At 41.5% G+C, this 27,746-nt stretch overlaps 5 protein-coding genes across 6 annotated transcripts in view; 1 reads left to right on the plus strand and 4 right to left on the minus strand.

The window, feature by feature from the left end:
- Nucleotides 1-834: 834 nt before the first annotated feature.
- LOC119118402 lies at nt 835-5,059 on the minus strand. Its single transcript, XM_037245419.1, has 21 exons — nt 4,862-5,059; nt 4,723-4,799; nt 4,568-4,660; nt 4,362-4,486; nt 4,142-4,285; nt 4,020-4,079; nt 3,788-3,949; nt 3,626-3,722; nt 3,350-3,567; nt 3,129-3,285; nt 2,859-3,067; nt 2,681-2,798; nt 2,414-2,613; nt 2,234-2,348; nt 2,002-2,171; nt 1,842-1,936; nt 1,636-1,766; nt 1,370-1,559; nt 1,160-1,301; nt 975-1,098; nt 835-917 (listed from the first exon to the last, which is right to left on the minus strand). Exons 1-21 carry the CDS (start codon nt 4,909-4,911, stop codon nt 847-849), a joined length of 2,748 nt encoding a protein of 915 aa, XP_037101314.1. The 5' UTR covers nt 4,912-5,059; the 3' UTR covers nt 835-846.
- Nucleotides 5,060-5,199: 140 nt separating this feature from the next.
- Nucleotides 5,200-6,263, minus strand: ttc32 (tetratricopeptide repeat domain 32). The gene is made up of 3 exons (XM_037245465.1): nt 6,129-6,263; nt 5,879-6,045; nt 5,200-5,397 (listed from the first exon to the last, which is right to left on the minus strand). The coding sequence occupies exons 1-3, from the start codon at nt 6,242-6,244 to the stop codon at nt 5,270-5,272; spliced, it is 411 nt and encodes a 136-aa protein (XP_037101360.1). The 5' UTR covers nt 6,245-6,263; the 3' UTR covers nt 5,200-5,269.
- rngtt (RNA guanylyltransferase and 5'-phosphatase) overlaps nt 5,926-27,746 on the plus strand; it is a 43,085-nt gene continuing 21,264 nt past the window's right edge. The window contains exons 1-12 of one of the 2 annotated variants that reach the window (XM_037245424.1): nt 5,926-6,058; nt 6,529-6,626; nt 12,493-12,583; nt 17,110-17,219; nt 17,290-17,393; nt 17,963-18,051; nt 18,922-18,997; nt 19,825-20,074; nt 20,200-20,309; nt 20,754-20,855; nt 24,408-24,543; nt 26,637-26,708. In XM_037245424.1, the coding sequence (XP_037101319.1) occupies nt 17,124-17,219; nt 17,290-17,393; nt 17,963-18,051; nt 18,922-18,997; nt 19,825-20,074; nt 20,200-20,309; nt 20,754-20,855; nt 24,408-24,543; nt 26,637-26,708 (1,035 nt within the window). In that variant the 5' untranslated portion in view covers nt 5,926-6,058; nt 6,529-6,626; nt 12,493-12,583; nt 17,110-17,123. Of the gene's footprint in view, nt 6,059-6,528; nt 6,627-12,492; nt 12,584-15,972; nt 16,389-17,109; nt 17,220-17,289; nt 17,394-17,962; nt 18,052-18,921; nt 18,998-19,824; nt 20,075-20,199; nt 20,310-20,753; nt 20,856-24,407; nt 24,544-26,636; nt 26,709-27,746 lie in introns of those variants that run through there. The other variant, XM_037245423.1, reaches the window with a different exon arrangement.
- Nucleotides 8,797-12,887, minus strand: matn3a (matrilin 3a). Its single transcript, XM_037245469.1, is given in 7 exon segments — nt 8,797-9,038; nt 9,424-9,519; nt 9,591-9,716; nt 10,028-10,606; nt 11,276-11,333; nt 11,335-11,726; nt 12,511-12,887. Coding segments are annotated over 7 exon segments (1,458 nt in total). The 5' UTR covers nt 12,662-12,887; the 3' UTR covers nt 8,797-8,982.
- On the minus strand, nt 13,082-15,642 carry laptm4a (lysosomal protein transmembrane 4 alpha). The gene is made up of 7 exons (XM_037245445.1): nt 15,407-15,642; nt 14,889-15,009; nt 14,570-14,646; nt 14,380-14,502; nt 14,206-14,301; nt 13,966-14,064; nt 13,082-13,683 (listed from the first exon to the last, which is right to left on the minus strand). The coding sequence occupies exons 1-7, from the start codon at nt 15,506-15,508 to the stop codon at nt 13,606-13,608; spliced, it is 696 nt and encodes a 231-aa protein (XP_037101340.1). The 5' UTR covers nt 15,509-15,642; the 3' UTR covers nt 13,082-13,605.

The raw sequence follows: 27,746 nt of genomic DNA on the forward strand, positions 1-27,746 counted from the left end.
TTCATGACCACTGATGTCAGGGCGACATGTCTATAAACATTCAAACCTCCTCCACTTTGGCATCCGCGAGTTGTTCAGACTTTAAGTCTCTCAAAGTACCATATTTTCCACACTATAAGGCGCACCGGACTATAAGGCGCACCTTCAATGAATGGCCCATTTTAAAACTTTGTCCATATATAAGGCGCACCTTCAATGAATGGCCCATTTTAAAACTTAATCCATATATACATTTGGCCCGCAGGCCGGACTTTGGACACCTGCTGTAGTGGCTCAATATTGGTCCATATAAGGCACACCTGATAAGGCGCACTGTTGGCTTTTGAGAAAATTTGGTTTTTAGGTGCACCTTATAGTGCGGAAACTACAGTGATTAAGATGGTGGATTTGCAAAACAGTTTGGCCACACCCATTACCTTGCTTTGTAGTCCTGCACCAAATGTGACAAATTAGAACAGAGAAAACTGAATAGAGTAAAAAAAAAAAAAAAAAAAATCAGAAAAGTATTTCTGCAACACTTTTAAGGATAGATGACAATCTTTAAGATTGCAAGTGCATAAAATAGAAAAGCAAAAAATGTGGATTGACTATATTTTGTCTACACAATAACTTTAGTTACTCTGTGAAGATGCTTGTCCAATTTTTGTGACTTCATTTTAAGTAAATCATATTAACTGTCACATTAAAGCCAAGATACTACAACAAGACTAAATTAGGAATTACTCCGGTTGATGCATTGCAGTTTTACAAAATCTTCCACGAAAATAAAAGCACCAACTACAATCCTATTGCAGTTTAAACGGTCAATAAAATGAGGCATTGCAACACAAATTTGTTTAAGAATCTTTATTCAGAATTAAAGAGGTGAATTGGTCCAGTTGAAATCTTCCTTGGCTGAGTTGAATCTGCTCTTTGTGCTGAGGAAGATAACATAGTAAACATGTTGCAGAATAATTTGATTGCTAAAGACTCACCTCTTTTCATTCCTTGGATCCCATGAAAACCAGAAATGCCATTACGACGTGGACATTGACCTTTGCAGACATCTTCTGATTTGTCATTTGTGTTGCATACCATTGCATTACAGTGCATGTACATCTGAAATTGATGAGATACATTAATCTGCTGCAAATGCTTGTTTTAGATACTGTCGAGATACCTCATTTTTAAGAATCTCATATTCTTTGGTAAAGGTGAACATCTTGAGAGAGAAACGCTTGAGGTGGGATGGAATGTGGACCCTGTTGTCAGCTGCAACCGGATGGAAAAGTGTAACATAGCTGTCTTCTTGGTTCCCGCAACTGTTGATTCAAAAATAAGACATTAAATCAGTGGAGAGGGGGGAGAAGAGGCATTCAAAACTCCTCACGTGTTCACAATGATATCCCAACTGGGCTGAGAACTTGAGTCTTCATGAGCAGTGGCCCAGCAGCTTTCCAAGATGAGCTCCAGGGAAGGATCATTGGAATGAGTCAGCTCTACCTCGAAGTAGACAGGCTGCCTGAGGTGTTTCACGACTGGGTAATCTTCAGCTTTGTAGAAGTAGTTAAAGGTGTCATCTATGGGGGGGGGGGGAGGAGGAGGAGAATTAAATACTTGCTATTGTACCAAATATTGCATGTTTTTAATACTTACCATGAGCTAGCCTCATTTGCACATTAAGCTGCCCCTGTCCGATTTCAGCCGAGGGGTAAATGCTGCGAGTTTTGTAGCCGAATGAAATAGTCTGAGTGTCATTGACCATGTAGTAGCAGTTGACAGTTTGTCTGGAAGAAATATAATTCATGATTCAGCTGAATTGTTTAGTAAAAAAAGTGCATTAGACATTTTGCCAAACTTGCCTATATTCGGGATCAGAAGCTGACGTGAAAGAAGTTCCTCTGGTGTTGTAATAGAGGCTAATCTCATTTTGGTACTGTATGTAGTTGTCAAAGAACTGGAGACAACACAAGGGTTAAGACTCCAAATTATACAAAGTCAGGAGAAAAAAAAAAACCTTACTGTTCTTGTAGTTCCGCAGCTGTTAGCACTGAACGAGAAATAAGCAAAGCGGTCATCACTGAAGAATGGTTTGCAGGACTTGTCCTTGAGTGTGAGCCAGCTTGGGATGAGGTTAGGAACAGACTCCACCTTGACAGCCAAAGCAGTTATGGTTCCATTGGGGTAGCACACTGAGGACACAAGGGATGTCAAAGGTCAACCAATTTATTGACAGTGAACTAGTTTGCCATACCAGTGGTGGTCAAAGGGAAGTTGCAGGTCAAGTGGAGATCAGCAAGCATCCAGTTGTTGGTAGTCTCCCAAAGAAGCACGTCAAGTCTTGCTCGGACTGAATCTGAAGTTATGCGCTGTGGAAATAAGACGTTTAAAAAAAAAAAAAAAAGGTGGAAGTCTTTTGTATCATAGCGCTTACCTCAAAAACGATCTGCTTGGCAAGAAAAGAAACCACAAGGGTGAGGTGCGTTTCATTCCCTTGCAGTCTGAAAGCTTGCTCCAGCTCAGGAGTTAGTGGCTTGTATCCAACCAGAGTCTCAAAGTTCTTGCCTTGACTGCCAAACGTCACTTCAACGTAGAACATACTCTGATCACAAGTGCCTCTGATTGTAGGAAGTACTTAAGGAGGAAAAGAGTTGAATCAACCTCATGTTATAAATGCAAAACAGAAAAAAAAATGTCTTACCAACATCCTGTAGAGAAGCAGTGACCTCCACAGGGTGAGCAAAAGGAATTGCTTCAGGCTGAATCAAGAAGCCAAAGACTAATGCGAGTGTGTAGGTTGTAACCAAGGGCTCAGAATTCTGCAGATATGGAAAAATTAATCATCTACATAACCCATCTAGAGAAACTAGTCCACATACATGTTTGAGGACTTCAGCGACAGCAAAAGGAACTTTCAGAGCGAAGCTTTTTGTGCCACCAGGATGTCTGCGCTCTTGCACAACAAAGCCTTTCGCTCCAAACTCTTCCACAGAGTACGTGCCGGTAGCGACTGTGAGGTTCTTGAGCTCCACATCATCCAGGAAGGTGCCCACATGGATGGTGAATAACCTCTCTTCCGCATCGGTCACTAGGAAAGTGTTAATTAGTAAAGATACTCTTCACTAAAACTTTTGGAAATGGAGTCTTACAGTCAACAGCTTGAGGTGACCTGGGCATAAGAGGTGTGGTGATGGGGAAGAGAATCGTATATCTTGTTTCTTCATTAGATCTTTCAGCCCGCCACAGGACTTCAAGCATTGGCTCGACTGTGTAGGTGATGTGGTACTGGTAATCTGGGGCATGACTCTGCAATTAAATAGCACTTTTTAAATAAGTCATAGAGTCATAAAAGGGGCGCAGCACTCCGAACCTTGTTGTAGCCATCAGGGGAACCCACGGGGAGCTCAACAACGATGTGAAAGTCCGTAGCGGACAGAGCGTAGCCCCGTCCGGCCATCTGACGGCGATCCATACGCTGTCCGTTGATGCCCATGGACATCTCGAGAATCTTCATGCTACCATCTAGAAGTGGAGTCACACGGCGAGGGACGTGCCATGAGATCATATCTTCGGTGAAGAGTACGCCACCTGTCAAAAAAAAAAGTTATTACACTGAAGGGGGAGATTTTCTTTTTATTAAACTCACCTGTAGGGCAAGCAGCCGCCATGTTCATCACAGTCACACCTTCAGGTGTTTCATGGTAGGTGCTAACTTTGAGAATCTCCATTGGGACTCCAGCCACCTTAAAAAAAAACAAAAAATGTTATTCCAGAGTCATTTACATCTAAGGTTTAGTTTACCACTTACATCTTCAGCGTAAGTTTCTGCTGTACTATAAGGGCTTCGCACAACAAGACGGCTCACTGAGGTCATGACACTGTACCCAGCTTGTTCAGCTTCACCCTTCAGCATCACTACCGGCTCAGGAGTGTAGAACGTCATCTTCCAGATCCCAGACTGACTGGAGGCCTATTAAAGAGATTTACTTTAATTGCAATATTAAGCTCACAGCCAGTTAACAATGTTCTAATCCACATACACTAGGGATAGTATTCTTCAAATAGTCATCTTGATGAAGTGGCGCCATGTACTTTGACACCTAGAGGGAACAAACTCATTAAACGTGAAATTTTCCATGCAGTAGTTGCAAAAGCCACCTACTTCCATGTAGTTTCTGTCACAAAGAATCTCTCTAGAGGCCCAGCGGGTGTAGCTGCAAGTCTTCATCACATTATGGGAAACTACATTTGAGGGTCTATTGCTGTACATTCGCAGTCTGAGGCCGACATTAAAGGTCTTGTCATCCTATGAACAACAGATGCTGATTTGTTAGACTAAAATTTGGTTGTTAGACTGAAATGAGCCAATATGATCAAAATACTTTGTTGTCCACAAAGCAGCCCATCAGTGATGTGTAGATTCTGGTGTTGCCCCATGGGTCAGACTCCATGCTGTAGCCACACTGAGCAGCCAAGGCAGGTGTTAGCACAATGTGTCGTGAACCATCTAGAAGGGTGAAGGCAACCATTTTTGTTTAAATAAATTATCAAACCTGAGACATTTCCAAAAGAAGTTAACTAGACATACTGATGGCCTCCACTTCCAGTTGGTTTCCTACAGCCAGGGCTTTGTCCAGCGAGAGCCTCATCAGATTCCCCACACAATCAGATCTTAAACCACCTGAGGTAGAAGACACTTATTAGACACAAAAAGGATTAAAAACTACTCACCAACTAACTCACTTGGATCTGTGTGACTTTTAGAGTTCAGCTTTGCTTGACTCAAGGTGATTACCACAGCCAGCAGGCTCCATATCAGTCTTCAAGAATAAACATATTAGACACAAGAACACAGCGCAAAGAAAAAAACTGATATACTTACATATTTAGCATTTTGCAATCAGTCTGAGTACAGCCAAAAACCAACACCATCACAGGAAAAGAAATGCTTGCGGAGCTTGGCACTCAAAGACCAGCATGCCCCACCAAGTCTGAAGTGAAGAAGGGGCTGACTGCTCAAGTTAGGCCCAACTACCCTTTTTATATTACTCGCAATTATGATGCACAGGTGAGCTGCATCACTAACCAAGTCCCCACCCCAAAGACAGACACGCCCACACCTACACAAAATACATTAAAAAAAAAAAACAGCAGTTACACAAAATTATTTAATTTTCGACAAAAATATGGACATAAAGTCATTCCAAGAGTCTCACAAAATATTTTTCATTCATGTTTTAATAAGTTATGTACATAAACAACACTGGTTGGACACAAATGTTCACAAACATCAATATCCTCTCTTCGTTTTGTCCTGTTGGTCCAACAGAGTCCGCCGAAGGCCGACTTTGGCGTCTTCAAAGGCTTCATTGAGCTTTAAAGCTTGTTGGAAATCCTTAATGGCGTTCTCAAAAAACCCTGTAAGACATAAAGAGGAAAGGAAGTGGATGCTTTTTAAAGGGTTGAATCAGCATTTGCAAGTTCTCAGAAGGGTTTGGCTTTGTAAATACATAGCGCCATCTAGTGTCCTCAGGAATCCAACAATGTTGAAAATAGATGGAAATGTTTAACCTGTACCTATATTCTAATTATGAGTCTACATGTTAGTAGCATTTTTAATGACAAATTATCCATATCTAGGATTATAATTCACATGAATACAATTAAGCCTCAATTTATTCATTCATTGAGGTAAATAGTTCTAACAATTTAGACACGGACAGGGACGTACAAGTACGTATGATATTTAAATATTGTATTTTTGACGTTTTTCTAAAACGCCGTATTGTATAATTATTATACTATTATACTATAATAGTTCCTAAGGTGATTTATTTTGAAGGCCGTTGTTAGAAACCGGAAGTGGTTGAAGTTTACCACGTCAAGCGTCTGCTCTTACCCAGTCTATAATGTATTAGTCCTCTATTGTAGAACGCTACTTCAAACTTGTCGTCCGCCTTTATGGCTGAGGTGTAATCCTCGAGCGCTTCGTCAAAATCCACTCGCAAATACTTTATTTGGCCGCGGTTGTTGTAAGCGGTCGCCAAACAAGAAGCTTCACATTCCCTGTGAAAACAAGGTGAAAGCATTACATTCGATTGCTAAGTGTCAGAAATCTTAATTACCCTAATTAGTCAACAAACAACAACCTGGAATGTAGGCAGGACGAAATGAACTTGTTATAAAGCTCTTCTGCCATTTTGAAATTCTGTTTTTTAAACTCTACGTTGGCATTTTGGAATATTTGTAAACACTCGTCCGCCATTGTTGTCGGATGTGACGTTGGCCAATAGCATTAACATCCGTCTTTTAGTGGGCGTGGCTAAATGCTACTAGGGCGCAATAACAATAACAAACTCTATCCCTAATGTGCTGAATATTAATTATATTTTATTAATATTAATTAATATTAAGAGTCTTCACTGTGTTCATTACAAATGTGTGTGTGTGTGTGTGTGTGTGTAATTGTCACAGTTTTTGTTCCTTATGTAACCCCCCCTGTTTAATTTCAATTTATCAATTTTCGCCTATCCTTAATTGTTTCTATAGTGTGGAGCTAGAGGCCATCCCATCTGACTGACTTCACATCATCACTGAGTGGGACTTGATGTCACTGCACTGAGGTCACGCAAGAAAACCACTACAAGGTCAATAACTGGTCTTCAAGGCTTTATTTTACAGCCATCACTTTTTCTTTCCTTCTTATTATTAGGGTAGCGGGTGAGTAGGAGCTCACTCCAGACAAAATTCAGACTACACCCTAACTATACTATACAAATAACTATTCCAGTTTAGTTTAGGTGGGTTTTATTGCAACTGTGAGACATCCTCACCCAATTTTCACAGTGAAGCTAACAGCTGTTGGGGTAAAATGCAGAGGTCAACTGGCGGCCATGCGTGCGCTTCCTTTTTGTGCTTCATTTATCTCCACACTGTGTGAAGCCCAAGGTTGGACTTATAGTCCTGGAAGGTAATGACTGTTGCTTATTTTTCTGTGAAAAGGAAAATAATCTGCTAAACCAAAGATCCATATTTTCCAAAGGTTGTATTTTTTTTATTGTAGTTATTTATTCTTGTTTTGTTGTTGAAGCCATCTTTAAAGTCAGTACTTTAATAGGAAACACAATGCAAACTAAATTTATAATAGAGTGACAATGTTACAATATTATAAGATACATTATAAAGGTACAAAAACAGAGTTTAAATTTGTAATCAGACAACAGATGTAACATAATTGTCTTTAAAGACAAGTGGAGTAAATATAGTATATATATATATATTTTCCTAGTTAATGCATGTTTTCCCTCATAATCAAATAGATGCGCTTTTCCATTTGTTTCAATGAGATGTTATGTTCTGGGCTGGCTCAATTTCTACTGAAGCGAAGGATTTACTTGGAAGACATGACGCCACATGAACTTGAAGTAAACGTTGTCCGGCGCGCAGCTGTGAAACTGACACTGCCGCTCAGTGCCTTAAATGTATCTCTGTGCTGCGGTATGCAGTTGAGAGACTTGACACAAAGTGTTCAAGTCCAAACGCACCCATCCATCACGTGCTGTCAGTCAGTCAGTCAGCCCTTTTATTCTTTACCTATAAATAATTTACAGTTGAGCATAATATTCATTTGCTCTAAAATTCTTGAATAGTTTTTTTTTTATTATTGGCTGAGGGTTGAAATAATACATCCTTATACCTGTAAAAAAATTTCCCTCATGGATACAAACACCTAAATCAATTTTTCTGTATGCGTTCGTTGTTTTTCCCTTTCCCGGAACTCCTTGCCTGGAGTCTTTACGATATCTTTTCCACTTCGCGGAGACATGCCAGTCACATTCGTCTTATCCCTGTGTGTGATAAAAATGAAAGCCGGCGAGGTGGCAAACAAACAGAAAGTAGCTGTCTAGTAAAAGAGGAGACACGAGTAGACTGGAGGTAAATGTTGACTCGCGAGGGCGCACACAGAAGACGCTCTGTGTCCGACAAACAAGCCTACCTGTCCCGGGGCTCACCTTTGACCCCTGAAGATTGCATAGAGCAACATTCAAGGTGCTAACAGTGCATGGTGATGAAAACATGTTGTTCTTGTCAGATGAGCGCAACATCACATATTAGCACTGATGACGAGGCGTTGAATTACGAGTAAAACAGTAGATGATAATGTTTTCCGACAAGTCAAAATATTTATATCACACGCCCAAAAAAGCTCCCACCTCTTGCGTTCTCACTCACACAAAGTAGCATTATCCTAAAGAAATTCACCATTAATGCTACCCAAGAAAGATATAGTGTACAATATTGTTTTTATTCATCGATTATTAGTTGGCAATTTGTGACCATCCACCCATTATATTAATCTTTGTATAGTTTTGATTATTTAAAAAGTCTGTTCCACTAAATGTAGATTTTTCTGAAGCTTGTTTTAGGCTAAAAATTTGGCAAGCTACACAAAGGAAAATCTGTTGTCTTCTGTCATTGTTCAAGTTTATTTAAGTTCATTCTTTAAAAAGACAAAATATTCCTGGTGAGCTTATCGTGTTTTTTTATTCAAACAAAAGACACATTGTATGTATCAGCTCATAATATTAATTGACCAGCTTTAATATACATTTAAAAATAGAATAGTGTTACCGTTAGCATAAAAAATAGCACAGTTTAAATGCAAATATATATATATATATATATATACCACAACGTGCAGGCATTTTTATAATATCGAAACAAAAGCAAAACAAACCATAATGCACACGTGTGCAGTTGAGGTCACATAATGTTATTGCAGATTTGACTTGTCTGTGGCGTTTCAGTAACGATGAACGGTAGACGTGATTAGTTTCTCCACGCTCCACAAATGCTTGACATCCATCCAGCAGCTATGGAGCAGCACATGTGCGCCTTGCAGCGGTCCATGTCTCCGACACCCCACTGTGCATGTAAAGCAAATAAATGGAAAGGGTCACACTGTCTTTCACTGAGCGTCGACACTAACCCCTTTGTCGAGCGTCACACACGGCCCAGCGCCTCCTCAAGGCGTTCTATTCTCCCTGCTACGTCAGCGAGTGGCCTCTGAAGTCAAGGAAAGTCTGCAAATGCTTTTACTAGTACTGTATTTTCCGCACTATAAGGCGCAACTAAAAACCTCAAATTTTCTCAAAAGCCGCCTTATAATCAGGTGCGCCTTATATATGGACCAATATTGAGCCACTACAGCAGGCGTGTCCAAAGTCCGGCCCGCGGGCCAAATGTATATTTCTTATAAATGGACAAAGTTTTAAAATGGGCCATTCATTGAAGGTGCGCCTTATAATGCGGTGCGCCTTATATATGGACAAAGTTTTCAAATGGGCCATTCATTGAAGGTGCGCCTTATAATCCGGTGCGCCTTATAGTGCGGAAAATACGGTACATTAGATTGTAAAGTGCAGATTCTAACAAGAAGGATATGCTTGGCAGTAAGCTGCTGCATGGTAACCTGCGTCTGCTTCTGGAAAGCCAGTCTGGCTTCACACTTGCATGGATCCACAACCACCGCCTTCACCTCTGCATCACAATCAAGACATTGTGTTACGTTATTCAGAGTTATCTTACGTTTTATGATATTATCAGCTTACGTTTCAGGGAACATGTTCTCTGGTCGGCATTGAGGATATAACCGGTGCGGCACTTGCAGTAATAGGAGGCAACGTTGTTGACACAAATGTGCTCGCAGTCGTTTCCGGTGCTGCAGGGGTCCATACCTAGACCGGGATTAAAGGAAGGGCATACTAAACAAAAACATATATAAGTACGATATGAACTCTTTAAAAAAGTTTAAAGCTTTTTTGAGCCTCAAATTTTTTTTGGTATTAATTGTGGAGTTCTAATCAGGTTCTAGTGCTGACATCTGCAGTCCATATCGGGGTTTTTTTTTCTTTTAAATTTATTCTGGTTTGGAAAAGATCCTAAGCGTAGAATTCCCCCTCGTTAGACTGTAGGTGTCTCCGAGTGTGCCACTAGAAAAGGGGTTAATGGTAGACCAAGATCTCTGGGGGTGCCGTCTTTGTCCTACCACACAGGGTCTCCCGAAACTTGGAGGCGAGCTTCTCAATAACACCGTAGGTCTCCACGTAGAAGACGTGGTCTTCCAGAGGCAAGCTGGCCATCTGCTTCAGAGACGCCATGTCGGCGCGGTCCACCCCGATAGCGTAGATCTCGATGCCTTGGGCGCGGGCCGTGGCGGAGATCTCCTCCACGTGGTCCTGAGGCCTCCCGTCCGTCACGATGATTGCCACTTTGGCAATGTTCCGAGAATGAGGCCGGGCTCCGGACTCCTCGGTGAAAGCTTCCTTGACGGCCGTCTCGATGGCCAGGCCCGTCATGGTGCCGGCGGCCAGGGGCTCGATGCGGGAGATGGCTTTCTTCATGTCGGCCTTGTTGAAGTGGTCTTTAAGCAGGAACTCGATCTTGACCGTGCTGGCGTAGTTGACCACGGCCAATCTGGTGGCGTCCGTGCCAACCACCAACGTGTCGACCATAAGCGCCAGGAACGTCTTGACCTTCTCAAAATCACTGGGGCGGATGCTCCGTGAGCTGTCAATGATGAAGACCAGGTCCAAGAGGCGGCTCGTGCACTCAGACTCTGGTGACTCTGGTGATCAACATGGCAGCATTAAGGCTATCTCAGTGTTACGTGGGTAGTTCTCGGCTCAGATACAAGCATTGTGGCTCAAACATTGGAAAGAGCGACCAACACATTGAACCATGAGGAACTGACTTTTCATCCTGTTTGAGATGCACAGAGAACATTCTGGCTTTGTGCATCGTCTCCAGAAGATTGTCAAATGATTCATTCATTTCACATTGGTCTTATCCTTTCATCCTGAATGAAAAGGATACCAGACAAAAAAAAAAAAAGACGTCACATGTTAAGATGGACTTGGAATTTTTGCTCCTCCCAGTCACATACATTCAAACATTTGGACGTACCATCAAATCCAGCTACATACATCTTAGCTCCTATTCTCCAAGCGACAACTGGTGTGGCTTGATTTATGTCATGGAAAATGTGAGCAAGTGATGCATTTGTAGTTTTGTTAGGGTTCCATGCAAGTTAAACATTTATTTAATGGCGTCAAATATATTTTGGGAGAGAAATTAAAATAATAATATTTCAGTTACGTGGTCTACCATTTTTTAATATATATTTAAAAAAAAATAATCATTCGAATATTACCATTCAATATGAGTGGCATTAACTACAAATGCAAAAAGAAATCAACTTTGATGATTAAGCAAACCTGACTTGGTAATAGTCTACCTGTCTTCACAGGACTGGTGGTGAAGCCGCTTTGGGTACTGACCGGTGCTCTCCACTGGTGCCAAAGTGGTGCTCGCTGCTGGCGTGGTGCTTGCGGTCGTCGTCGGCGGCACAGTCGGTGCCGTCGTGGTTAGTCGTTGGGTTGGAGGGACGGTTGAGAGATCTACCAAAGGTTTAGTTGCCACCGTGGATCTGGTCGGACACGGGATTTTGGGGTAATAATAACCTTTGGGTATATGTTGAGGGTGGTGCACTACAGGTGGGGTAAGACCATGGGGCACCTGTAGATGCCCTTTGAATTTGTGCGGATAGGACCACATAGGGACCGAGGGTCTGTGGTAAGTCACTGGAGGAGATAATGGAAAAGGTCGATACACTACCGGTGGAGAGATCCTCGGTGGCTGGTAGTGGTAGTGATAATCTCCTCTATACGTGTAGTCACCTCTGTGAACTACAGGGCCACCAAAGAGGAGATCATTAGTAGGTCAAAAAGAAGATTGTGTAAGTTGACATGGTCAAACACCAAAGCCGCATTCCATTGTTCAGTTCGCGAGAAGATCTTGATCAGGTTTCCATTGAAAGAACTGATCTGCACTACATGGTGGAAATGAGGCTTTAGTAACTTTCAGTGACTTTAAAGTACAAAAATGTTACTCCACCACAAGCTTTGTTGTTTTAATAACGTTAGGTAATCATTATTACTTTGCTAATGGTGGCTTAAGACTTTTGCTGGCAAACTAAACAAAAGTGAAGAATTTTTGGTTTGTGTGCTGGCAGGATTACTTCATTAGCAATTTATCGGTGCAGGACATGGAAAATAGTTTTGTGAAGTCCCAGTTTTTTAAGTAATCCAGCTAACACATAAAGAACTTTAGTGGTGGTAGCAACCACTTTCTCAAAGATTAGTGGAATTAGGAACGTACGTTGTTTGCAACAAGTTAAGACTTAATACAAAACTTTGCTGCCCAATCAACAGCAATCTAATAATTCTTTTTCATGTAATTTTTTTTTTTAAATTGGACAGCGATGAAAAGTACATTTAATGCTGTGCACAAGACATACCGAATTTATTTAATTTTTTTACATTACTGGATATACAGTATGTTCTTTGTGACGATTAGTTAGAACTGCTTTTCAATGAAAATACTGCACACGTATTCAGATAATACCTATTTGACTTTCATTATAATAATTGCATCCTGCATCATTTTCTTTAGATGGAGAGCTGAACATACTTGCTGGGTCGAGCGTCCTCGTGGGTGGTCGTCCATTGTTTCTGCTGTGCGCAAAGCTCTGTGCATTCATCTGGTAGGTGGCCAACACGTCGCCGAGCATTAAGGAGGTGCCGCACACAAGACCCCACAGCCAGTACTTCATCATCCTCATCACAATTGGCACGGGTGGTCTCCTCTCCGGGTCCCGAAGCTCCTCATATGAGGAGGCCCGAGGGCAACACGTCACAAATACGTTTCGGTGAGGGGGCTGGGTCACATGACCTCCTGGCCTCTGTGAAGGATGGCATGCAGGGTGGTCGAACTAACAGTAGCAAGTTGTCAAATGCAATCCAGCAAAGAGGGTCACGTCAAGGTCATACAATTAACAAAAGTCGATATTTGCATTTATATGTTGTTCTGTGAAGCGGCACACTCGGAGCTAACTAACAGGCATCGATTAGGAGTAAGGCTTTTATTTATTGGATTCCATAATGGTACTTTATTACAGTTTGCAACCTAACTCCAAGTTAATACAAAGGACAGCTTAGACAGGATGGGTTTCCCCAAATTAACACTGACAAATAGTCAAAAGTATGGTCTCAACTCTTTATTGAAGACAAATATAATAAAGTGGGTATAATGGAATGGAACAAAAGAAACTTGGTTAAGTAATGGGAGGGCATGCAACAACAAATGTTTCACGACAGATGAGTTGAACGTCAAGCTGGTGGCAAAGCAACTTTCTTTCTCCCTCCCTCATTGCTGGAAAACTAGCTGGCAGCAGAATGTGATGTAAACATCGGCGCTGGTGGTAGTGATGGTAGTGAACCACAGCAAAGCTAAATAAATAACCCCAAAAAATAGTGCTGTGGCGTGCTTCCCGAAACCGAGACGCGACTGTTCTTAAGTCTTAACAAGATCAACGACTAAAGAGCTACAATAAGTGGGTTGTCAGTCTACATGAGGATGATGCTGGATTGTTGACTGCATTGGATTGAAACATTAAATGAAAGTCATCTTTGCGGAAAATATGGAAGTAGATAACAGGTGGAGAGGGTTAGTGAGGGAATGTAGAAATGCATTTGGCGGCTTGTGTTGTCCACAGTGGGCTGGTCCTTAAGACATGGGCATGTAAGGCGGAGGAGGGTCCTTGTCGGGCATGTTTACTGCCATCTCGTAGGTGGGCAGATCCGACTGCGTGGAATACAGAAAGACAAATGCAAGTCATGACAGGTCAGTTCGTGCATTTATTATTTTATTTGGAAAAAAAATCTTGCTGAGTCCTTAAATCACAGGTGTAAATGTCAATCTCTATTTCATATTGTTTGTTAGAAGGGTACAGAAAAGTGCATGATTGTGATTAGGCTGCCCCCTGCTGGCCAAGCCTGCACATAACAAATGACGCAGGAATTAAATATAATTCCGTCATTTGGAAACACAATAGTATTGTTGTGCGACAGATGCGTGCTCACAAACCTGGGCCTCATTCTCAAAGGAGAGGAAAACGGCGACATCCGGTTTGTTCCTGTTGTTGATGTACTTGTAGCAGTTCCACACACAGTTCATCAAATAGGCCTGCAAAAAAAAAAAAAAAAAATCAATACATAAATGAGACTTCGATCATCTCAACTACAGTAAATACCCGATGTGATCAGTGGTTCCTAAAATCTTCACCCCGACTGACAAGCGCTATAGAAAAATGGATGGCACTTTTACCTTGAGGACAATAAGGAAGGTGAACAGGATGAGCACGAAGAAAAACAGGAACCGAGAATCCAGAGACAGGAGGTTATCCTTGTACGGGAAATCCGGCTGAGGAAATAGTGAGGGGGAAAATCAATTAGTTTCAAAGGTAAATTCACATACTGTCAAGAACTAGTGGAGACTAACCAGCTGGTCCAGGTACTCCTGTATCCGAGGCAAATAGGTGAGAGAGCTGCAGGCCACCAGGCAGCTTAACGCAAAGTCGAACATCTGGTAGCAGAAGAACGGGATGAGAAGCCCACTGCGATGCTGGAGACAAAACAAGAACATTTGTCTTGTGACAATTTTCAGGCCGACTAAATAAATGTGGACTTACTGTAATGGCGCCATACAGCAACATAGCACTAATAGTGACCATCAGCAGAGAAATGGCCAATCCGGCACCGGCATTACCTGGTTGAAAACAAGAGAGAGCATTTTTAATATGGCATTTCCCAACTTTTATTGAGTAATCACACATTTACAAATCATTCTATTTCTGACTTTACCACTACATTGAGTTATTGATTAACTACAGTGTGTTCCAGTTGCAGTTCAAATCCAGGTCACCTCACCACAGGAATGAAACACTGGCCTAAATAGAGAAACCCCTTTATCAAACTGATACTGGTTAGTAGTCCAGCAATTGAACCTACCTGACATCCTGTCAGATGTTAAGTAATGGTCAATAACTGCATACTGTAAGTTGACAGAGGGAACGCTTTCCGGATGAGTTGCGGCAACCGTTAGCAGGATCCCCATCAACAAGTTGATCACCTGCGGAGGGAACAATTCAAATCACGATTAGCAATAACATCAACAATCTGCTTGGTGTACAGTACAGAACACGAAATCGTTATCGGTTGCTTCAACTTGCTAGCTATGACGTTAAACGACCTACATAACCGGTTACCCTTCTGCGATTACTAGTGTTGTTATCAATACATTCCACATCATGTTTTTTTTTATTTTTTATACAGCGATGTTAAAAGATAACGCTTAAATTGGGACAATTGTTTGCTAACGTTAGCATTTACGGCTAACATGAGATTCATCCTTTGTTTGGAAAGATCAAGGCCATTTTCGGAATAAATAACCGAGAATATCTGTTACACATGACACGAATCGTTTCGAAGATAAGCTTTGAATCAATCTATCGATTTTTATTACGTACCATGTACCATGTTCCGAGGATGATCGTCCCCGTCCGGACATGACAACAACCGCAGCATCTGGTGCTGTACAGTTTGTCTCGACTGAGTTTAAAGTGCTGCATTTCCACTGTAGTATCGGTAGAGAGTCCCCAATATATGTATGTAAAAAAATATTCTACAGTGAAGCGGGGAAAGAAAGCCTCCCCTTGACAGTTCCACTTCCACCTCTCTCTGGATGAAAACAAACACCCGGAAGTGGAAATATGTATGGCACGTCAGAAAGGTCGAAATATATTGCATCGCAATCACACTAGATTACGAACATTACGAAATTTCGGAACAGATCATTTATCATTGCAACAATGCGTTTAAGATTACAACGTAATTTACATAATAATGATGTGTTAATTTTGCACAGGACCCAAATATGCTGACTTGTTTTTAATTGCATGGCAAACATATTGTTATGGGAAAATAATCATTACATTAAAATTAGTAAAGATTAACGCACATTGATCCAAATGCACTCAAACAGACAAATTCGGTGCTGTTATTATCAAAAACATTATATGGAGAATTGGAAAATTTCAACTTCCGGGTGACACGGGAACGCAGCACAGGCACTCCGATGGAACGTGAATGAGAAGCTAAGCTTGTTTACATAGCTGACCGAGCTACAATGCTTATAAGAATAACGTTATGTTTGCCAAATATCTACCAATTAAGACGAAAATAGCTTGTGAGGGAAAAGCACCGTCATACCTAATGCTCGGTGACCGTCAATTAAGGCAATATTCCTAAATGAGCTCAAGAGGCCTTTGAATCCGCGGTGTTTGGGTGAGTCCGAGGATTAAGGTGATAACACCTTGCAGATCCCGGATCATTGTACAGCCTTGTAAGGCGAGCTTGTCCATTATTCTGACGGCTGGGAGCTAACCATGTCACAATTGGGACCCCCTCCCCGATGGCGGAATTGTCCCAGAAGAGGACAACCAGTGGCAGGTAACAGCCGATCTCCAATAAGCCTCATTTACATGACCAAGTTTATGCAGCTCGTCACGTTGCATTGTCTACATTTGTTATAGTTTGCTGTTTGTGAAATTATACATGTTTTCACTCTCTGAGGTACTATTGCATTTAACATCAATTAAAAAAATATCGTAACAAAGAGGCACTTGTCCTGTGTCGTTGCACGCTAGCATCACAACATGCTAACATTTGCGAGCAGTTGCGTTTGGAAAACAGGAGTTTTGAGTGATTGCTCTGAGGCACGGTAAAACCATGCATTTTGGCCACCCGATGCTAATATTATCAATTTTAATTGATCACGTTGTTGGTTGTGTTTGGGTATTTTGATAACGCCTTTTAAAAAGGCTAGATGCTATTGCTACTTGCAGCATTGTCCGTCTCACGTGTCAAAACAAACCGAGTCCACGCATGCGCACAATGTGGTTTACGTTGCTTTGTGTACATTATGCGTAAAAAAATAGAATTAATCGTCCATCATTATGCGTTTATTAACTGTACGAATGTCACAACGTCTTCTAAATAAATGTTGCCCCTTTCTTACATTTTCTGTTTTCTATGTGTGTACTTTAACTTTGTATTGAGATGGCCTGGTCATCATTAGGGTTGCACAGGGAGAACATGCAAACTCCACACACTGTGGCAGACATGTTTACCAATTGTCCACCATGCTGCCCTTTTTATTTGTTTTCACCAGGTAAATTCTTGCCTATGAAAACTATGCTGGGTCCCCGATATGATGACCAAGTTGCAGAGGAGAACCGATTTTACCCAAGCATGCTGTCTAACTACTTGAAGAGTCTAAATGTAAGGAACCTTTAAATCACTACTTTTTGTCACTGATATTCATAACAAACAATTTTTTGTTCCACTTTAGGTAAAAATGGGTTTGCTCGTGGATTTGACGAACACGACTCGCTTCTACGACCGCAACGACATTGAAAAGGATGGGGTCAAATACTTTAAACTACAGTGTAAAGGGTACGTGATGATTTATTGCATTGTTTGTCAATATGTAACCTGGGATTGGCTGATGACCAATTCAGGGTCAGCTAGAATAGAGTCCAGCTTCTCCGCAGCCCTAATCAGGACAACAGTTATAGAAAATGGAGTACAGTACAACGAGGTAACGGTTACCGTATTTTCCGCACTATAGGGCGCACTTAAAAGCTTATAATTTACAGCTCCATCTAGTGGATGCAGAACACAACCCTAGTCAACCCCAGTTTAATACAGTAGCTTCTATTCTATGCGCCTTTTAATCCGGTGCGCCCTATATATGAAAAAAAAATTAGAATAAAAATTCTGCCTTATAGTGCAGAAAATACTGTAGCATATCTGCCTAACAGTATAAAGGGTTTTTGGTTCGAATCTCCACTCTGACCTTCCTGGTGGCGTTTCCTTCCCCATTCCAAAAACATTGCATGTTAAGTATGGGAAGATTCTAAATTGTCTACTCTAAATGTATGAATATGACACTCGTGAAAAATGTGCTAATGAAAATGCATGATTCTGTAGTATTGTACGCTTTCCACCTCGTTTTTCCCCAGTCACGGAGAATGTCCTTCTACAGAGACGACTGCTACGTTCGTCCGACTCTGTGAACATTTCATAGAGAAGAATTCCACGGACCTAATAGGTGAGGATTGAGACGGTAGTATTGTTAGCAAAGTTTGAAATACTAAATAATATAATAAATCCCTGCGTGGTTCAGATTTTTATTGAAAATGCAGCCAGACAGAACAAGAATTGTGCAGGGACCGAGATTTTTCCGCCCAGTGAGCTGACCTGATCATAAACACAGTGAAAGGTTCACTTTCAGCCAATAGGGGGCTCTCTTCCTCCTTTTTAGAGCACCTTGAAATGAAAGCCCACCAGATTGATTTTAACAAACCCCTGTGTGCCTTCTACACAAACTGCTTCAACATAAGCTGCATGTGAGTGTGTCCAATCTTTAGTTCCCTGGTGATTATGCTTTTTTTTTTTTTTTTTTTCCTGTCCAGAACAGACAGCGCAATTTGGCACTCGAGTCAGTTCATTAACGTATAAAGTAGGGAGCGACGTTGCCGGGTAAACCTTTTGCGCACAGGGCGTGCAGTATAAAGACTGTCCTTTGGGATATTGTACGTGTAAGAGGGCAATTCAAGTTTAATATAGCTCGAAATGATGTATTGCTCAACCCCGCCTCCTTCCCAGTGGACTTCAATTTAGCTTTCAAGACCAGCTAGACTTCTCTGCTGCGAACAGTTAAAACAATCTGAGTGGTACTTGCTTATAGATGCCACAAGATGGCGACAAATAAACTTTTGTCTAAATGAAGCGCCTCAGGTCTCTTCAACATAGTTCCTTGACACCAAATTGCCACAAGTGTTGTTTTGTCATGCCTTCTCCTACAAGTGCTTTATTAATAATACTCTAATTTGTGTTGTTCTGACTTTATTCCTGAGTATTCCTTGTTAATGAAGCCATTCATATTTGATTATTGTGCTGTTTCCTTGATGTTCCAAAGGTGTCCACTGCACTCATGGGTTCAATCGGACCGGCTTTTTGATATGTGCTTATCTGGTGGAGAAGATGGATTGGAGGTAAGCGGGAAAGGCCATTTATTGAACACTAGGATGCCTCCCACCAAGCCCCGCCCCTTAAAGGCATCAACCAGATCGACACAACAATTCTTACAGTATTTTCTATACATTCTGTACATGTAATATGTCACAGTTGTTTGCCATGTGTTTAAATATTGTGTTTTGGTCAATTTGATTGGTTCCACCCACAATCTGGTTGCAAAAGCTCTTCCGTGACACGCATACAGTGTTTTCCAATCCTCTTTCATCAACCAGTTCTCCTCTCTCAATTATTACCGTATGTCCGACGAGACTAAAACGTCACTATCAATCAACGCAGGCAACCGGCAAGCAGACCTGTTAGCAGAGCTTATCGCTGTCATGCCAAATATTTTTTATGTCTCATCGTGGTGGGTGGGATGGAGGGGGCGGGGGGTGGGGTCTTTAGACAGAGGTGGGGCAGGTCGACTGAGAATGCCTGGAAGCTGCTGTAGACCATGTAGGCCGATGAAACCCTCCCACCACCCACTATTTCCTGAGTAATGAATATTCCCAAAGCATTAGGCTCATCCTGTGTGTTGACAGATAATGCGACTATCAGATGAACTTCTCGCAGGCTGATTTTCTCCACCCCTCCATTTGTAGCCGCCAAGTATGACTAAATAGTATCATTTACAAAAGTCATCCATCATTGATTCACATTTCTTGCCTCAAATGTTACACATATACATGTTTTATAAAGTCAACTCGTGAAGTTCAAATACCCAATCCAGCTCTTGTTCATTGTACAGCTTCTGGTCAGTGTGCGAGTCGAAATAGATAATCCCGCCTGCGTTTACTCTTATCAGTGTGGAAGCAGCCGTCGCAGCTTTCGCCCAGGCCCGGGCCCCCGGGATCTACAAGGGTGACTACCTCAAAGAGCTTTACCGTCGTTACGGCGATGAGGAGGACGCGCCCGCCGCCCCGACGCTGCCCGAGTGGTGCTTTGAGGACGACGCCGGGGAATCGGATGACGACGGCAACGCGCCGAAGCAGGAGTCCGGGCCCAGCTCGTCCGGGTCGACGCCCGGGAAGAGAAAGAAGGAGAAGCTCAAACTGGTAACAAAATACAAGAATGTTGATGATGTTTTCCAGACACTAAGAACAACCGCTTGGCACGGTAAAACTCGGTGTGGGAGGGAGAGGTTGCGACACACGTTTCTTTCTTTCATCCATCCTCCCAGGGCGCTGTATTCCTCGAAGGCGTCACGGTGAAAGGTGTCACACAGGTCACCACGCAGCCCAAACTAGGCGAGATCCAAAGAATGTGTCAAGAGATGGCCGAGTGGAACAAGTAAGTCCTTTTCTTTTGTTCTCCTCCCGCGGCTGCCCCTCCTGGGAAAAGGTGTGTTGCACACAGTATGTGGGTGTATTGTGAGAATCTCATTTCTCTTCAGTCACCATTTTTTTTATTTTTTTTCTCCCCTTAATCCTGACACTTTGAAACAGGCGAGAGAGTCAGGAATAGATTTTCCTTATGACAAAAAAAATGCAGCTGCAGCTTTTTAATGAAATGGCAGAGACGGAAGGAACAGTCAACATTATCTCCAGTTTTTTGCTCTCTTCAAAGTTATTTTACCTGTATGGATGTTATTAAACAACTGTGAGAATAAAGTTACACATATAATGTTTATGTCAGCATAAACTGAGAAGATTCTTTGTTCTCTTCACCCATTATCTTCTTGACAGTGGCCTGAAATAAAACATGGCTGACACAGTGTGTTCCTTTTGCTTGCAGGTCTGGTTTTCCTGGTGCTCAGCCTGTGTCAATGGATCGGCAAAACCTTAGTTTCCTCGAGCAGCGTCCTTACAAAGTCAGCTGGAAAGCTGACGGAACCCGGTGAGTCTTGACAATATGAAATTTGCTTGATTTTGGAAATATTTGAGTTGATGGAGTCTTACCTCAAACCATGAATTCATATTTGCTTGCAGAGAGGGTGTACGAAAATATTTAAAATGCTAGTTAACCATGATTGTTGGGGTGTCTGGTAATGAATGGCAAGGAACAAATGTCTTGTTTACTGTCACATAACCAAGTAAATCTGGTTTTATGTCTCTGTTGCAAGTGCAGAGAAAGTTTTTTTTTTTTTTTTTTAGTACAATATATTCTGTCTTGCAGGTGAAATGTGCTTGCTGCTTGTGAATGTTTCATGACCTCAGAATTATATTGATGCTTTAATTTCCAGGAGGAGAGACAGAATAGCTATGAGTGAGACCGCTAGCTACAAGTGTCAGTAAATGAAAGTTTGGGCTTTTTAAAAGTCTCCTCAAATTATTCTGCGTTCCTCCTCTGTGGCCTGATTTTCCTCCGGCATCCTCAAAGACTAAAACAAGAATATCTCAATTAATCAAAGAGCAGCCTAACAGGCTGAATACAAAATGAGTCAACACTCAGCACATAGTTATATAAAAAGTCTACACACCCTGGTAGGTTTTTGTGATGTGCAAAAAATGAGGCCAAGGTAAAACTGTGTCAAAACTTTTGTGCCTTTAATATGACATAACCTGTGCAACTCCATGTTTTTAGGGGGAGGATAAAAATAAAAAGTGTAGATAACCTGGTTGCATAAATATGAGACGCCTCCAATTTTTGTTGCAGCATTATCCTTTTTGGGTTGGAGAGGTTACTGGTCGAAATAAATGGACTGGACAGGAACGACAATGTTTGCAGGATGTCACAGTTGATCTATTTCCGAGCATTTTGGGAAAATCCCACATAAGAGAGCAGTCTTGCACGTTGCTGCACTGGTAATGAAGAGCAAAGCTCTTAGATCTCAGCCCCCCCCCATGCTCATCTGTCAGCGGACTTGACAATGGTAAGATGACACGATGGTCGTCGGCGGCTCATTAGGGCTCAAGTGCAATGGGATGGCGGCTTGAAGATTGAAGAGGGAGGGACACCAAATCGGGTCTTATCACGAAGAATATTTTCACCTATTATCAGATGTTACGAACATTCTGTCGACAGATCGATGTGAATAAGGTGAAAGCTTAATGAAGAGGACCACAAGGCACGAATGGTCTCCCCTCTACATGAAAATGACAAAGTGGCCCAATTAGACAACGGCTTCTGCTCACTGCATATATGTTTGCCTTTGGAGCAGATACTAGAGAGTCTCTGTTTGATACTCAGACTGGTCCTTTTTAAGAACCCGTCGCACTCGAGCGCCTCTGTGTCAGCGTGCATCATTATTAGTCAGAACTTTTCAAACCTCCTCCTGAGCACAGTCTGCAACTCGGCATCGCGTTTTCATCTTTTGGATGTTTTGATCGTGTTTCTACTCCCACCTCAAGCACCTTTTTCTTGAAAAATATATATATATATAGCTAGCCAACGCTCCCTAGACACTGTTGTTTCTTTACCCTCCCACGTTTTTTGGTTTCTCTCTGCTCTTTCCAGAAGAAAATTAGAAAAGAATTCAAGGAGTAAAATTGGCTTTTTAATTACTTGGATATAAATAGTCGGTTCATTTGCATGAAAGACGACCTCCCCCCTAAAAATAATCTAATTTCAAGGAGGCAAAAGTAGAGTGTAATAATCCTTGGGATTATTGACAAAAATGTGAATGTCTCCCATTATGCATGTTCAATTTATTTCAGGGGCTTTTCAACTCCACCACTTTCTATTACAACGATAACTCTCCACCTCTACAGAAAAACAATCTAATGTTTTGCAGTGGTGCCAATCAGCGTCTCAGAATAACCCGTGTTGACAAAAGTACGCAATTTTTGTCAGCTCATTAATGAAAATAAGAGTCATACATCAGTCAAAGCATGATTAAATGATCATCTGGTGTGGTATTTGATGCCGGGCTCATCCTTGGCGGCTTGTCAAGTTTCCCCCCTCTTGGAACCATCTGGTATTGATATTTATCACATCTCATCCTTTTTGTGGAAACGATAGGGAGGCACAGCAGGTACGAGCGATCCATATCATCACCGGGGATGTCATTTGAAATCGATCACAGCTTTGTGACCTTGTTTTCCCGACGGGAGCGCATTTTGACATCCTGTTTTCTCTCTTGAGTGTAAATATCTTCAATGTTCATGTCACAAATCCCCTCCAAATTTTTAAGAAGCAAATAATTAGTCTCTATTTTGGAGTGCATTGGTTACGCTACTTAACCTTTGAAAAAAAATGTTGCTTGTTATGCTTTATTTCTAATCCTTGCTTTATTACTGCGTGGGATTTGCTTTTGTTAAAGAGCAGCAGCCAGGCTTGGAATACTAATGGAATTTTTAAGAGGTGTGCAATGAAGCCACCATATTGTTTAACATTTGGGAGACATTTTAAAGTCAAGTCAGGCTCACCGTGACTGTGTTCTTTCCCCGCATCAACTTCGCTCAAAAGACTTTACAGGCTATTCAAATCGGAGGGAAATTGACAAGTCATTATTTCGACACGATTTACTCTTTTATGGATCGGAAAAGCTGCAAGTCAAAATTGAATGCTGCTGTTTGCATCTCGGAGTCTTATCCTTGAATTTCCTGTTGATTTTGATTTGTTAGCCTGTCAAGTTTTCATGGTCCCCTAATAAATTAAATTTTGCTCTATGCAGAGGTTTAATTTTGGAAAGTTATTATACACGTGTACTTATTTCTGTAGGGACTGGCAATTGAGTAATGACTGCTGTGTGGCTGAATTTGAAATATTATATATATATAGTATATATATATATATTTAAATATTATATATATATATATATATAAATATTTTATATATATATATTTAAATATATATATATTTATATTTAAATATTTTATATATATATATATATTTAAATATATATATATAAATATTTAAGGCGCCATCTTGAGGCCATGTTGGAAAGTCTGTAGTGTCTTTATGCAGTAATTCTCCCTTTGCTGTGTTGCAGATCAGCGTGTCAGCAAAGTCTTAATGTCTTAATTGAGATTTTCCCAAATTAAAGCCTTTGTTATCCTCCAAACTGACACTTAATCCTCAATGGCATTGCTTAAGCATCCACAAACAATGCAAGATTTGGAAATATTTCGAGAGAATATCATGCCTATCCCATCCATGCAAGTACCGTATTTTCCGGGCTATAAGTCGCTCCGGAGTACAAATCGCACCAGCTATAAAATGCATAATAAAGGAAAAAAAAAACATGGAAAAGTCATATCGGAATACAAGTCGCACTTTTGGGGGGGACTTTATTTGACAAAATCCAACACCAAGAACAGACATGAAAAGGCAACAACAGGCTAAACGATACGGTATGCTAAGACTGCCACTCACAACGGCGCCATACCCAAAAAAAAAAGTATATATAAGCGTGATTATAAGTCGCATCCCTGGCCAAACTATGAAAAAACCTGCGATTTATAGTCCGGGAAATATGGTACTCATAATCCAATCTCCTCCCAACAGGTACATGATGGTGATCAACGGGCGAGATGAAGTTTTCATGATTGACAGAGACAATACGGTCTTCCACATAGCCAATTTAGAGTTTCCTTTCCGGAAAGATCTACGTGTCCATCTTGCAAATACTCTTTTGGATGGGGTAAGTTTTCCTTTTTCATCATATTTGCTATTCTTTGTCATAATTGTATTCCACGCAATGTCAACGCTGCTTCAGAAAATTCGATCAGTCTGTGTGTGGGGACTGGAACAGCATCACTAACCCTTCATAACCTTACCATCCTGTCCGTGCTGCTCACTGTTGCAGATAATTGATGTGGGTTTCTAAAACCTCGGGCCAAAGATGTTGCAGTGTGCCAGTTGAGCCTCTCACATATATATAGCTGAAATAGAAATCATCCTCCCATGTCCTGGGGGAACGTCTAATGGAAGACTTCCTGCTACTGATTCCTTTTTCTTTTGTCCTCGATGTTGTCGCGATGTGATGCTACGAGGTGTGACCTCACCCTACGATACCAAGCTTTCGTAGGGAACCAATTTTTGTACTGATTGCTGGTAAGCTTGCGCATGACTAATCGAGTCATTAATTAACGGTTGATAATTGGTGCTTTGCCTTGATGATGAAGCACTTGGGGCTCAGTCGGGGGTCCATTTATTTAACTCTTGAAACGGCGTCATCGGCAGTCGCATCTTGGTGCCAGTGACCCTGTTGAATTGAGTACCGTATTTTCCGCACTATAAGGCGCACCTAAAAACCTCAAATTTTCTCAAAAGCCGACAGTGCGGCTTATAATCAGGTGCGCCTTATATATGGACCAATATTGAGCCACTACAGCAGGCGTGTCCAAAGTCCGGCCCATGGGCCAAATGTCTTATATATGGACAAAGTTTTAAAATGGGCCATTCATTGAAGGTGCGCCTTATAATCCAGTGCGCCTTATATATGGACAAAGTTTTAAAATGGGCCATTCATTGAAGGTGCGCCTTACAATCCGGTGCGCCTTATAGTGCAGAAAATACGGTAGCTTAATTTAGACAAAAGTAGTCTTTTACCACCGTCTTGTAGCATTTATAGGCAATTATTTCGGAATAATTCTGTACATTCTAGTTGGACCTATCTGATGCATTTATCTGTTCACGTTTCTGTCATGTCCCCTTAAGCCCAGGTGTGTTGAGATTGCTCTAAGAACCGTTTGACTCTTGTGTATTTGTATCTGTTTATGCTTCTGGCTCTTTGTTCCCAGAGAGAGGATGTGTTTTTCCTATTTATAGTGAGCAATGTTCAAGTCCTGCTGCTTTCTCTGATAGGTTTCGTCTTCCCCCGCAGGCATTGGTCTTTGTTTACCGTCTGTTTTTGTCTCTTTACCAACCGTAGTCCAATTTCATAACTGGATGGCAACATAATGGCAGCTTCCATTGGTCACGCTAATGTCCATAGCGATGCTTCATTGAGCCAGATGTTTAGTGATGGCTCTTCTCGCATCGTTTCACACTTTGCCAGCCACACCCACAAATCACGTCACAAAGCGCATATCCCATTCATTTCCCTGTCCGCTGTCAAATGAGATGCACAATCTCGTTAACCGGAGGGATGGATACCACCGATCGCTCTTTACGTTTCGAATCTGAAGAAGCGGACACTGACACATATCGGGAAAGTATTGCCACACCTCTGAGCCAGAGTTCTACTGAGAGAATTGAATCGAATAGTCTTATCTGTGCAGTGTGCTTTCCTCCAACGAAGGGCGAAAGACTATATTTCCAAAGAACTTAATTCGTCCTTTGCCGGACCGCCGAAATATATTGTCTGATTTCAAACCACAAACAAACACATTAATCCTGGATATGTGCTGTGAGATTATTCATGTGAGGCTCAGTTTTTGTCAGCCATGGCAAGTCTGCTACCTTTTTTTTTTCTTTCATTGAAGTCTGCAATTTCAGGAGGAAAAAAAAAGTTGGAAGCATTAATATTTCATGAGCTCAGAACACGTCCTGGCTAAGTCTGCAATTCCTGCAAATCCATCCTCGGTGGTCATCACGCCGTTGCGAACGAGTTTTGAACACACCGATGGTCTGTCTGCTCAGAGCTTTGCATAATTGATACTTTGTGCTATTTCCGTCTCATGTCCCTCTTCGGTCTGACATCACCCCATGCACATGCTCAATATTTTCCAGTAATGCACTCTTCGATACATCTCTATCTCATCACTGGAGTCTTTTGTCTTTTCTTCGCAGGAGATGATCATTGACAAGGTGAATGGTCAGCCCGTCCCTCGCTATCTGATATATGACATCATCAAATTCAACGTGAGTAGTCGAATAAGAATCCCTCATCTTTTCTTTGCCATTTTTATGCTGAGATCCAGCTGCATTAAAGCCCTAACAAGACAAAGAAGAGAGGCTCCATCAGTTGGCTAATTAAAGATGCGGTGACATCAGTGGAGGAAATGTCAACAATGTGGCATTCACTTACACACAGCTATCTAGTCTTGGGATATTTTTGTGTCGGTGCCGTCGTCGACACACAGAAAAAAACAATTTTTAAAAGATTTTTTTATGGTGTATTGAATTCACAAATGATGCAAGAGTGCTATAAGCCGGTGTCCTAAAACAGGAAACAAAGCAATCAGTTTGATTTCTTAGCCGCTCAGGGCAGAGCTGTTCATTCCAATGAGCTCTGCATTATTTGACGCAGTCTACAGTTTGCCTGCTGGGTCTCAACTCCGCAACACACACACACACACACACACACACACTCACACACTTTACACCCCTGTCGAATCATTGTCAACTTTTAAGTGTAGCCGTTTGACTTTGCAGCTTTTAGTTCATTACTTCAAATACTGTATTTTCCGGACTATAAGGCGCACCTTCAATGAATGGCCCATTTTAAAACTGTGTCCTTATATAAGGCGCACCGGACTATAAGGCGCACCATTAATGCACCATGTCGGATTTTTAATCCAAATCATTCTCCATTTTATCTTTTTTATTTCAACTTCAGACACAACAAATGACTTTATAATGACAAAATAATGATCCATAGTCTTTTTGATTCATGATTCATAGTCTTCAGCGGGCCACTTATGATTGATTTCATGACACAATGCTCCAGGCCAGTTTAAATTTAGGAATTTGGTCCATATATAAGGCGCACCGGACTATAAGGCTTTTAAGAAAAGTTTAGGTTTTTAGGTGCGCCTTATAGTCCGGAAAATACGGTAGTCAAATATGAATTGAAACCTATGATCATGCAGCCATTAGTTTGCTCCTACTATATTTGTCACAATCTATTCCCTCTTGAGGACATTACGGGGCTGGCAACACAACCTCCCTAGCTGTAAA

The sequence above is a fragment of the Syngnathus acus genome, chromosome 24 (genome assembly GCF_901709675.1).
Source record: "Syngnathus acus chromosome 24, fSynAcu1.2, whole genome shotgun sequence".
Classification (NCBI taxonomy): Eukaryota; Metazoa; Chordata; class Actinopteri; order Syngnathiformes; family Syngnathidae; genus Syngnathus; species Syngnathus acus.